At 57.4% G+C, this 12124-nt stretch overlaps 1 protein-coding gene across 2 annotated transcripts; it reads left to right on the top strand.

Annotated features, from left to right (window-relative positions):
- The first annotated feature begins 1124 nt into the window (after positions 1–1124).
- APLP1 (amyloid beta precursor like protein 1) lies at positions 1125–10835 on the top strand. 2 transcript variants are annotated; one of them, XM_012559029.2, is made up of 17 exons: positions 1125–1460; positions 2349–2492; positions 3466–3598; positions 3810–3922; positions 4282–4415; positions 4529–4713; positions 5154–5284; positions 5635–5709; positions 6581–6739; positions 6816–6944; positions 7825–7924; positions 8896–9003; positions 9263–9286; positions 9652–9722; positions 9958–10020; positions 10141–10284; positions 10398–10835. In XM_012559029.2, exons 1-17 carry the CDS (start codon positions 1317–1319, stop codon positions 10494–10496), a joined length of 1956 nt encoding a protein of 651 aa, XP_012414483.1. In that variant the 5' UTR covers positions 1125–1316; the 3' UTR covers positions 10497–10835. The 2 variants fall into 2 exon arrangements, with proteins under 2 accessions (XP_012414483.1, XP_004388158.1); XM_004388101.3 differs by having other exon boundaries at positions 9260–9286.
- Positions 10836–12124: the final 1289 nt, after the last annotated feature.

Below are 12124 nucleotides of genomic sequence, written 5' to 3'. Positions count from 1 at the left end.
AAAAAAAGTCCAAGGAATTAATGTGTCTTGAGGAGTCTCCCAGTATTATTCCCCTCCATCAAGGAAGTGGTCCATCAAACCTGCCCCAAGGCCTTTCCTTTACCCCAACCTATGAAGGTGCTGTGGCGTCCCGGTGGTGCCGTGGTTAATAGCTATGGCTGCTAACCAAAAGGTTAGCAGTTTGAGTCCACCAGCTGCTCCTTGGAAACCCTATGGGGCAGTTCTACTCCACACGATGGCGACAGGTTTGATTTTGGTTTCTTTATGAGGATGCTGGAGGAGCAAAGCAGTACCTTGCTACCTGTTTGGCACACTAGGCTCTCAACACACATCTACAAACACACATACATACACACAAACACACGTGTGGGCATGACTCCGCAGCCAGAAACAGATGCAGACACATAGCAGGGCTGTCCCAGTTGGCCTGGGGAAGACGGAATTCCACACTCTCATCGGAGGAGACAAAGCAGTGAGCCCTAAGAGGGGGAGGGATGCTAAGAGGGGCTGGAAAATTGATACGCCTCGTCCTTAGAACAAAGCAGGGCGTGGGGTGAGGGTGGGGGGGCAGGGAGGGCTTGCCCTGAGGTACTGGCTCCTTGATGGGTAAAATGTTGGGGGCCTGGACTTAAATGGCCTGGGGGCTTTTGTCCCTGGGTCTTTGAGCTAGGAGGAACTTAAAGGTCCAGAGACCTGGCACCCTTGGGAAGCAGGACAGGAGGCCTGGACACCTGAGTCTGAGGGAGAAGGGACTGGAGATTCAGTCGCTGGTTCTGAGGGAGAAACGGCCTAGGGCCCATACTCCTGGATCTGAAGGAGGAGGTGGCCCTCTCAAATGTTGTGTTCTTGATTGGGGAAATTTTGGAGGCCTGCATTCCTGGAACCTCAAGAGAGGAATTGGGGAGGGTCCCCATTGCTGGCATCCTTGGAGGGGGACGAAGCAGACAGTGGAGTCCGTGTCTGGGTCTCAGGGAGGAGAGAGCTGGGGGTGAGGAATCCTAGGTCCTGAGGGAGGACTCAAAATCCCCAACTGCGGAGCCCACGACCCAGACTCCCGCCTGGCTGGCCCTTGCATGGGGCGGGGGCCTGGCGCAGGCTCCCACCCGGGGTTTGCGCGCCGCTCCACGCAGCGCACAGGCGACCCGCTATTGTCCTGGCCAGGAAGGCGGGGCCGGCGCGGGGCGGGGCTAGCGGCGCCGGCGCAGCCTGGAGGCGGCGGGAGGAGGAGGAGGCGGCGGTGGCGCTGGGAGCTCCTGTCACCGCTGGGGCCGGGCCGGGCGGGAGCGCAGGGGACGTGAGGGCGCCAGGGCCGGGACATGGGGCCTGCCAGCCCCGCCGCTCGCGGTCTGGGCCGCCGCTGGAGCCAGCCGCCGCCGCTGTTGCTGCCCCTATTGCTGCTGCTTCTGCGCGCGCAGCTCGCCGCCGGGAGCCTGGCTGGTGGGAGCCCCGGCGCGGCCGAGGTGAGGCCGGGCCAGGTCCTGGGGGGAGGGGGAGGCGCGGGACCGGGCTTCTGGACCCCGACACGGGCATGTCCTGGGCAGAAAGTGCAGCTTTTCCAGCCAGGTTGGCGGCCCCCAGGCAGCCCCCGGCAACACTAGGCATTCATGAACCATGGGCCCAAGGGTTCAGGCCCCAGCTCCCCATTCATCTGACGTCCCAGCCCCCGCCCCTAGACATAACAAATGGCTTTTCCAGAGTCCCTGGACCCAGAAGTACAGACCCCTCCAGACCTCTTCCCCCTAGGAGACTCGGCCCAAGCCCCCTCACACCTGAACATAGGACCCGCCGTGTAGAAAGGCACCTGGATCCAAGAATCCAGGCCCCTCACATCCTCCGGGCCCTCATATGAGGCCCCGCAACCCCCCAGGACCCAAGACAGGACCCAGGATGTAGCTCCCCATCCCTCAAGGACTTGGTGTCCAGGCCTGCAAGGCCCTGAAGCCAAGCCTTTTCGTCTTTGCACCCGGAAATGGGAACGTGAGCCTGGGATGGAGGGAAGAGGGTCCAGGACGCCTGGGTTCTGGCCTCCTCCCCCGCGATCCTGGTTTAACCCCTTCGGACTCCAGCGAGGCTCTGTGGGATGGGGGCAGAGCCTGTCTCCTCGGCAACAAGGCTGCTAGAATCCCGGGGGACCCGGTCGCCATAGCAACGGGAGAGCTGGAGGGTCCCCCGCCCTGCAGGACCTGTTTCCCGGGGAACGGGGCCTCCACGGAGGCGGACGCACGGTGTTTGGGGGAGGGAGCTGCTGCTGGGGGTCTCAGTGTCTGGGTGCCGGGGAGCGAAGGGCCGGGAGACCCCATGTCAACAGCCCCCGGACCCTCGCTGACCCCCTCCGCTCCCACCCCCAGGCCGCAGGGTCAGCCCAGGTGGCTGGACTATGCGGACGCCCAGCGCTTCACCGGGACCTGCGCACCGGCCGCTGGGAGCCAGACCCACAACGCTCGCGACGCTGTCTCCGCGACCCGCAGCGCGTGCTGGAGTACTGCAGACAGGTGGGCGGGACCTGCGGGGAGGGGCGTAGTCAGCGGGGTCGCCCACAGGAAGCTAGACGTGCGAAAGGTGAGCTCAGAGCTCGGAGGGATCTAAGCCGCCAGGGCAGGTAGGGGGCGTGGCCAACGAAGAGACGAAGCTAGGGTAGGGCGAGACCTGTTTTGAGAAACGAGGTTAGGAAAGCGGGAGACCCGTGCAGCCTGTTGGGGGCTGTGTAAAGAATAAGGTCTCAGCTCTTAGGAAACTTGAGCGTGGCCAGAGGAGAGGCCGGGCTAAGACGAAAAGAGACGTTGTGGGCCGGCAGGATGGGAAAAGGGTGGATCCCAATGAGAGAGTGGGTAGCTAGGAGGCGTGGCTATGGGAAAACCGTCCTAATACAAAACGAAGAGACACAGAGAGGCCAGACGAAGAAAGGGGCTTAGAGAAGGGTGGGACCTCTGGGGAGACAGACCAGATAAGGGCGTAGCCAGAAGAGAGGTGAGGCTCAGAGCGATTGAATTCATGGGAGTGGGTTGAGAAGAGCGTAGCCAACGGAGAGGTGGGGCTAAGACCTGGAGGGACCGTCATAAAGTAACTGGACAGGCGAAGGGGCGGGGCCTAAAATGGAGGGGGGATTTTGGCGAGGGGAAGCTACTAGGGGGCGTGGCTAACGGGCAGGCGGGGCTCAGATATTTAAAGCCGGTTCTACAGACTGGCAGAGCCTAGGGAGCAAAGGTCCTCATAAACACTAACCTAAAAAACCTAACCCATTGCCATCGAGTCGATTCCCACTCATAGCGACCCTACAGGACAGAGTAGAACTGCTCCATCGGGTTTCTAAGGGGCGGCTGGTGGATTCGAACTGCCGACCGTTTGGGTAGCAGCCGAGCTCTTAACCACTGCGCCACCAAGGCCTTGAAAAGGGAGACGGCCGGAGGAGAGGCGCGGCCGACCGGGGCGGGCAGTAGGTTGATCTGTCCCACCCGGTGCCCCTAGATGTACCCGGAGCTGCAGATTGTGCGTGTGGAGCCAGCGGCGCAGGCCATCCCCATGGAGCGCTGGTGCGGGGGTGCCCACGGCGGCCACTGTGCCCAACCTCACCATCAGGTTGTGCCCTTCCGCTGCCTGCGTGAGTCACTGGCTGGGGGAGGGGAACGGAGGTAGGGGGTCTTGGAAGGGCAAGGTTCTGGATGGACCCCTGTCTCGGGCCCACTGTAGGGGGCTGGGTGCCTGGGCCCGAAGTGGGTCAGAGAAGCCTCTGAGGATAAAATATCAGGATACTGAGGAGGGTGGAGCTGGAGGCTGGAGATGGGTCTCACCCTGGTGCTCTCCATCCCCAGGGGATGAATTCGTGAGCGAGGCCCTGCTGGTGCCGGAAGGTTGCCGGTTCTTGCACCAGGAGCGCATGGACCAGTGCGAGAGCTCCGCTCAGAGGCATCAGGAGGCTCAGGAGGTCAGGACCCTGGCCCACCCATCCCCACCCCCCAGAACCCAGGAATCCAGACCCCTAAATCCTCCTCCATCAGAACCAAGACCCTGGGCCCCCAACCCCCTCCACCCTCAGAACCCAAGAGTCAGGTCCAGCTCTCTCTTCCCTCTGGACCCAGGAGTCCAGGATCAGTAATGCCAAAATCGGGAATCCAGGCCTCCAGCCTCCTACATCCTCAGAACCCAGGAGTCTGAGCCCCCAGCCTCCTCTTCCCACCAGGACCTAGGAATTCCATCCCCAGTCCCTTCTCCAGAACCAGGAGTCCAGGCCCCCTTACCCCTCCTACCCCACAACCCTGGCATCTGGGCCCACTCTTCCCACAGGCCTGCAGCTCCCAGGGCCTCATCCTGCATGGCTCGGGCATGCTTTTGCCCTGTGGTGTGGATCAGTTCCGGGGTGTGGAGTATGTGTGCTGCCCCCCTCTGGCGACCCCTGACCCATCTAGGACAGCAGTTGGGTGAGTGGGAGGGAATCCCCCCACCTCCATCCCAAGGTTCCTGGGGCAGGGATGGGATCCTAGAGGCCCGGGCCCAGGTTCTTACTGCCTCAGATCTTCTCCTGCTCCCTCAGTGACCCCTCCACCCGGTCCTGGCCCCTGGGGGGCAGAGCACAGGGGGGTGAGGATGAGGAAGAGGAAGACTCCTTCCTACAGCCAGTAGATGATTACTTTGTGGAGCCCCCACGGGCTCAAGAGGAAGAGGAGGAAGAAAGAGTCCCACTCCAAAACTCCCATACCCCTGCAGGGCTCAGCAAAGGTGAGGCACTGTCTAACCCTTGGTTCCCTCCACCCTGGGGAGAAGATGGTTTGGGGGGCCTTGGTGTAATGGCACGTTTGGGAGAGACCAGTGGGGGAGGGGCTGTTTGGATGGAATGGAAGGGATGGGTCTGGCTTTGGAGAAAGTAGAGGTGGAAGGGCTGACCTGTGAAGAATGCAAAGAGAGGAGGTGGTTTGGGATGCCTGGAAGTGGAGGGACCATTTGGTAGGTCCTAAGAGTCATTTTGGGAAAGCTTGAAGGATGGTATAGTAGATTCCTAAGATTTGCAAGAACAGACCTAGTTCGGAACTACATCTTCCATGACGCCAGGCAAAGGCTATGGCTCAGTTGGGTACCTGATGGTCTCCAGTGCACTCTCCAGGTAGGAAAGGTCACCTGGAGGTGGGCCACAGGCTGACCCCTGATCCCTGGTCTTACAGTGACTCCCACCCCGAGGCCCACAGACGGTGTGGACGTGTACTTTGGCATGCCCGGGGAAATCAGTGAGCATGAGGGATTTCTGCGGGCCAAGATGGACCTGGAGGAGCGTAGGATGCGCCAGATCAACGAGGTGATGACACGGGGGGCCCCAGGACCCCACAGAGCTGCCTAAATCCCAGGAAACCCCAGGGGCCCATTGAGACAACCTCCAAGGGCTCCCCAGGCGCCGATCAACCCCTAGTCCTCAATACCACCCTCTAAGACCACCAGAGTTCCCTGATCCACCTAGAATCCCATTGGGATGACACCAGATTCTGTGGTAACTCTGGTTACTCCTCCCCTTTAAAATTCTTCTGGGCCTTCCTTCTTGAAAACCAAAGAGCCAGTGGGACTTAAGAGACTGGGACCTCCAGGGTCCCAAAGAGGGGGTGGGGGACTCACCAGGTGGAACAGGATCCTGAAACTCCTCCTCTGGCCCAGGTGATGCGTGAATGGGCCATGGCGGACAACCAATCCAAGAACCTGCCTAAAGCCGACAGACAGGCCCTGAACGAGGTAGGCCAATCTCCAGCAGGTCCTACTTATGGCCGTCCACCAATTGGGGCTCAGCTCTCTTAGCCTCTTGAAGGCCGTGGTCCACCTCATTCAGTTCTACCCCTTCCTGCTTTATCTGGGGCTCTCCTGGCCCTGCTCCTACATTTGGCTGCACCCCTCTTGGCTTGCTTCTGACCTGATATTGCTGTCCTCTTCAGATTGGCCATGTTTTGCCCTAGCTTGACTTGATCCTTACTTCTGAGGGCTGGCTCTGGAGTCCTCTCTCAAGGCGGGCCCCCTGCAGATCTAGCCAGGTCCTTCTCAGCCTCTCTTTGATGCCTGTTAGCCCCCATCTCTCTATCCCACCCCTCTCTCCTCACTTTTACTCAACCCCTCCTCAGAGGCCTAGTCTCCTCATGACCCAACCTCTCTCAGCCTCACCTTGGTACAGTCCTACTCCGTGTAGGGTAGGTTTGCCCCACTGCTCAGGTTTGCCCACATTCCCTGCCTCTTGGTCCCACCCATCCCAGTCTCATTGAGGCTCAGCCTATCTCCAGTTTGGCCCTGCCCAAGCCAGCACCCTAGCTTCCCTTCGTGACTGGGTTCCTTTCGCCTTAGCATTGGCCAATTTTACTTCCAGATTATTCCCACCCAATACAGTTGACATCCTCAGACTGACTCACCGTAGGCTTAACCCTGCCCCCACTCTACCTGGCCCTATAGGCTCCCTGCCTTCCAGTCAGTCTCCTTTGATCTAGTGCCACCCCCAGGTTGGCCCTGCCCAGGCCTAGACCCACTGCACCACACCCCACTTAGCCCTGGAGCCCTGCCCTTTCCAGAATTCTTTTCACCCATCTTCGCCTCTCCTGACCCTTACCCACCCCCTCGCCAGCACTTCCAGTCCATTCTGCAGACCCTGGAGGAACAAGTGTCCAGTGAGCGGCAGCGCCTGGTGGAGACTCACACCACCCGAGTCACTGCTCTTATCAACGACCAGCGCCGGGCTGCCCTGGAAGGTTTCCTGGCAGCACTGCAGGGGGACCCGCCTCAGGTGTGGGGACTGTGAGGGCAGAGGGCAGAGGGTGAGGGGGCTGGGGCGGGCCTAGGCGACCTGACTCCTTCCCCAGGCAGAGCGTGTCCTGATGGCCCTGCGGCGCTATCTGCGTGCAGAGCAGAAGGAGCAAAGGCACACGGTGCGACACTACCAGCACGTGGCTGCCGTGGATCCTGAGAAGGCCCAGCAGATGCGTTTCCAGGTACCCAGATTCTTCCAGCTCCCCAGTGTCCAGCTATCCCTCAGACCCCAGTCCCTTGGACCCCATCCCTCAGGCTCTCTTCCTGTCCCTTGGACCTCCTTCCTATCCCTAGGCCCCACTTTCTATTCCTGGAACCCCCCTTTTGTGCCTCAGGACCCTTTCCAGGCCTTCACTTTACTTCTTGTCCCTTGGATCCCTACTTTCTGACTCCAAAACACTGCTCCCCAGTCCTGTGCCTTTGGCCCCCTTCCTGTCCCTTGGATTCCTACTTCCATTCCCAAAATACCCCCTCTGTACCTTGAACCCTGTTCCTGTCCTTCAACCCTCCTTCTTTCCCTGTAGCCCCGCTAGGGGGAACCCTTGTTCTGTGCCCTCAGATCCTAATTCCTGTTCCACGGATGTTCTCTTCCTGTCCCTGAATACTCCATTCTGTGTTCTTGAACTCCAAGTCTTGCCCTTGAACCACATCACGTTTTTGTGAACCTCCAATCCCACTTCCTGTCCTGTGCTTCCAACCCCATTTTCTTTTCCTCAGATCCTACTTCCTGCCCTTCCTACCCTACTCACCTCCATTTCCTGTCTCCTATACTGTATGCCCCATCCTATTCTCACCTTGTCTCCTGCGCCCCACCATTTTTTTCCTCCTACCTTGCTTCCTTCCCAAGCCTCTCCCTTTCTGTCTTCTGTACATCTTTTCCTTTTCTTTGTGTCTTTCTCTTTCAATTTCCTTCCTTCTGTGGCCCAATTTCTGACCTTTGGACCCTACTTCCTATCCATTGTGGTACTTTTCCTTGGACTCAATTGACCTTCCTCCTTCCTCCTGCCTCAGTTTCCCCATCTCCACTTCTCAGTTCATCTTTCATACCCACTCTCCCCACAGGTGCAGACACACCTTCAAGTGATTGAGGAAAGGATGAATCAGAGCTTGGGCCTACTAGACCAGAACCCCCACCTGGCTCAGGAGCTTCGGCCCCAGATTCGTGCGTGTCCCTATTCCCTGACCCCCATTCCAAATCCTTGAGGGCAGACCCTGACCCCCAACTTTTGACCCCCCATTTCAGTTATCTGTTCCTCTGTAACAAACCACACCAGAAGTTAGTGGCTTAAATCAACAACCATTTTCTTTGCTCATGATTCTTCAGTCTAGTCTGGGCTCAGCTGGGTGGTTCTTCTGCTGGCCTTTCCAATAGTCAATCATGTAGCCTCACTCAGCTAGTGGATCAGCTGGGGACTGGGATCCTGGTACAGATGGGTCTCTCTCCCTCTCCAAGTATGCTCAGGGCCGCTCTTCTCCATGGAGCCTCTCCACATGGACTCTCCAGCAGAGTAGCTGGACTTCTTACATGGTGGCTCAGGCTCCCAAAGCACAAAAGCGGAAGCCACCAGATCTTAAGGCATGGGCCCACATTCTATTGGTTAAAGCAGGTTGCAAATCCAGTCCAAAATCAAGGAGGGGGCCTACACAAGAGCATCAATACCAGAAAGTGTGGCCTACCACAGCCCCCAGATCTGTTGTGACTTTCCACTGGATTTCTCACCCCAACCCTAATTCTCCAGCTCTTTTAGGAGGCTATTCTCTTGAAACTTCAAACTCCTTCCTCCCTACCAGGGATGGCTCCGTCCAGCTCTTTGCTTTCCCAGATACACTTGTGACTGCTCTACACGGGGCGCTGACTGCTGTCTGCATGACCTCCTACTCACTCCACTGTTAACCCCTTGCCGTCGAGTCGATTCCAACTCATAGCAACCCTGTAGGATGGAGTAGAACTGCCCATAGGGTTTCCTAGGAGAGGCTGGTGGATGTGAACTGCTGACCTTTTGGTTGGCAGCCAAGCTCTTAACCACTGTGCCACCAGCCACACTGTGTTAGGGCGCCCTTGATTCACCCAGTTTTGTTTTGTGATGTCCCCATGCTCACCACCTTAGTCATCTTTCTACATGTTCCCCCCAGAGGAACTCCTCCACTCTGAACACCTGGGTCCCAACGAATTGGAAGCCCCTATCCCAGGGGGCAGCAGTGAGGACAAGGATGGGCCACAGCCTCTGGATTCCAAGGATGGTTAGTGAGTCCAAATATAGATAACCCTAGAATTTGGGGGAGAAGTCCCCAACCTCAATTCTAATCCCCTTAAGCCTGGGGGTATTTTAGCCACCACAGTGAGTGAGGAAGTATGGGAAGAAATGGCTACGGTTGGGGCGGGAAGCTCTGTGAGACCATTGACCCTCCTTCCTTGGTCCCTGGGAGGGCTCACGCTTTCTTTGATGACACCTCCTCTCTTCACTGTTCCACCTGCCTTGCCTCCTCTGGCTGCCAGCAGACACCCCCATGGCCCTTCCAAAAGGTGAGTGTCCCACAGAATAGACACCCAGCCACTAAGTCTTACTGAATCCCCCAACCCAGAACAGAAACCCATAAAAAAAACCCATTAGCGTCAAGTTGATTATGACTCATAGTGACCCTATAGGACAGAGTAGAACTGCCCTATAGGGTTTCCAGTGAGTGGCTGGTGGATTCGAACTCCCGACCTTTTGGTTAGCAGCCAAACACTTAACCACTGTGCCACCAGGGCTTTCCAGAATTGAAAAGGGGCCATATAATGGGAACCCCAGACCTCCTGGGATGGAGCCCGGTGCCTGTTCTGGCCCCCTCCTCAGGAGGCTGTAGCACCCCTCGACCCTTAAAAATGAGATCGGACTTGGGGGGCAGGGTCCACAGGACAAGATGATGCATCCCCTGTGAGAGAAAAGATTTCTCCTCTGGAACAGTATGAGCAGAAGGTAAGTTAGCCAGACCTGTGTCCTGAGGGAGGAAGGGGCCAGGGGCCTGAATCTGGGCTCCTGAGGGAGGACAGGAGAGGTGGCCTGGACTCCTGGGTCTGAGGGAAGACGGGGCTGGGGGATGGGAACTTCCGGGTCTAGGAAAGAAGAGGGCTGGGGGACACCCCCTTGGGCTCTTAAGGAGGAGGGGGTTGGGGCCCAGACTCTCGGGTCCTGACACCTCCTGCTCCCCCAGGTGAATGTGTCTGTTCCAAGGGGTTTTCCTTTCCACTCATCGGAGATTCAAAGAGATGAGCTGGTAAGAGGAGGAATGTCCTGGGTACCTAGGGGCAGAGATTGGAGGGTAGTGGCCGGGTTATGACTCCCCAGGGCGCTTCACACTGAACAATGACCTGTGCTCCATCTCCTGTCCTTGTAGGCTCCGGCTGGGCCCGGCGTGTCCCGCGAGGCAGTGTCTGGGCTGCTGATCATGGCTGCGGGTGGAGGCTCCTTGATTGTCCTCTCCATGGTGCTCTTGCGCAAGAAGAAGCCCTACGGGGCCATCAGCCATGGAGTGGTGGAGGTGAGAGACGCAAAGCCGGGAGGCGGGGGTTTCCAGGGCCTGGACATGAACGGGCTCAGGCCCACCCGTCATGTCCCCGTTGCCCACCTGCCCCTCCCCTGCCCCTGTTGCAGGTGGACCCCATGCTGACCCTGGAGGAGCAGCAGCTCCGTGAACTGCAGCATCACGGCTATGAGAACCCCACCTACCGCTTCCTGGAGGAACGACCTTGACCTGGCCCCTTCACCCTTTCCACTGAGCCCAGACCTTCCCTCTCCCTGGAGCCCCAGAACCCCAACTTCCAGCCTGGGGGGGAGTCATGAAAAGTTCATTTCACACCCTTTGGTGGGGGGGCTGGAAATTCTCATTTCCCCTTTTTATCGCTAAGAAATCCCCGGGTATCCCCAGCCACCTCCCTGCTTGGGACCTCCTCACTTAATTTATTTTGTAAGTTTATTTATGGTTCCTTCAGGTGACCACCGCCTTGGCCCTAGCGTCTGTTGTTCCCTGGATTCACCCTCCCACATTTTTCCCACTAACGCCTCAGTAAAGTTCCTTTCCCCACCAGGCCATCCTGTGTCTTTGTGGGGGAATCAGGGTGTAATCACAACTCTGGGTGCTAGTGTCCATCCCTGCCCAGGCCTCCTTCACCTCTTTAAGCTGGATGAGGGATCTTTAAATTCCAGCAGGGCTTGCGAGAGGGCCTGGGCTGGCGCGCAGGAGGCGGGGCCCAGAGATCGTGGATCGGCTCTCGGCGCCAACTGGGAGCTTTCCGCGGTGCTGAACGAGCCGCGACTTCTCGGCCTCTGCGTGTTCCCAGGGTGGGACCTGGGAAGGCTGGCCCCTGACGAGTTTTCCTTGCCCTCTACCTCACCCTCACACACAGTGTCCACCCCCAGCTCCCCCAAAGCCTTCATTGCTTCTTAGGGAGTAGGTGGGAATCCCAGTCACATGTCCAGGATGTGATGTCTGCCAACCTAGTGGAACTCACATCCTCACTGATCCCATTTTGTGACGCGCTGGAGTTAGCCCTCTACATATGCCTGTCCCCAAAGTGCAGTTGGAGCCCTGGTGGCGCAGTGGTTAAACGTTCAGTTGCTAACCAAAAAGGTCGGCTGTTTGAATCCACCAGCTGCTCCTTGAAAACCCTATGGGGCATTTCTACTCCTCCTATAGGGTCGCTATGAGTTGAATCGACTTGAAGGTAACAGATTTGGTTTTGGTTTTTAAAACCGTAGTTATGAAGGTTAAAGGGGTTAATATTTGTGGAAACGTTAGAACTGTGTCTGTCGCTGAGAAAGCACTAGTTAAATCAATTTTAAAACGCTACGGTAGCAAACATTCGTATGATGGTCACCCTGTGCCAAGCATTGCTTGGCGTGCTTTACACATATTGGAACATTTAATCGTCACTTCTAGCCATAAGGCAGGTACTGTCTCCATTTATAGATTAGGAAAGGGAGACAGAGAGCAGTTACATCACGTGCCCAGGGTCACCATCTAGAAAGGCCAGAGCTGGAAATTCATCCAGCTAGCCTAGCTTTAGCATCCATACTCTTGGCTATTGTGCTAACCTGCTGTCTGCTAATTCAAGGCTGCCCCATGTGGGGTTCACATGCACTGCAAAATTCTAGTTGACACCATTCACCTCCTATATATGGTGTTGTACAACAGAACAAAACACTGCCCGGTCCTGCGCCATCCTCACAATTTGCTATGTTTGAGCCCGTTGTTGCAGCCACTGTGTCAGTCCATCTCATTGACGGTCTTCCTCTTTTTCGCTGACCCTCTACTTTACCAAGCATGATGTCCTTCTCCAGGGACTGGTCTCTCCTGATGACATGTCTAAAGTATGTGAGAC

Source organism: Trichechus manatus, unplaced genomic scaffold (genome assembly GCF_000243295.1).
Source record: "Trichechus manatus latirostris isolate Lorelei unplaced genomic scaffold, TriManLat1.0 scaffold00207, whole genome shotgun sequence".
NCBI classification, from domain to species: Eukaryota; Metazoa; Chordata; class Mammalia; order Sirenia; family Trichechidae; genus Trichechus; species Trichechus manatus.
The sequence above is the reverse complement of the archived record's forward strand: the minus strand, read 5'-3'. Positions and strand labels throughout refer to the sequence as shown.

Coding starts and splice junctions, on each gene's coding strand:
- APLP1 (XM_004388101.3), top strand. CDS start 1,317: ATGGGGCCTGCCAGCCCCGCCGCTCGCGGTCTGGGCCGCCGCTGGAGC. Junction 1,461..2,348: donor GGAGCCCCGGCGCGGCCGAG/GTGAGGCCGGGC, acceptor TCCCACCCCCAG/GCCGCAGGGTCAGCCCAGGT. Junction 4,714..5,153: donor CCCTGCAGGGCTCAGCAAAG/GTGAGGCACTGT, acceptor CTGGTCTTACAG/TGACTCCCACCCCGAGGCCC.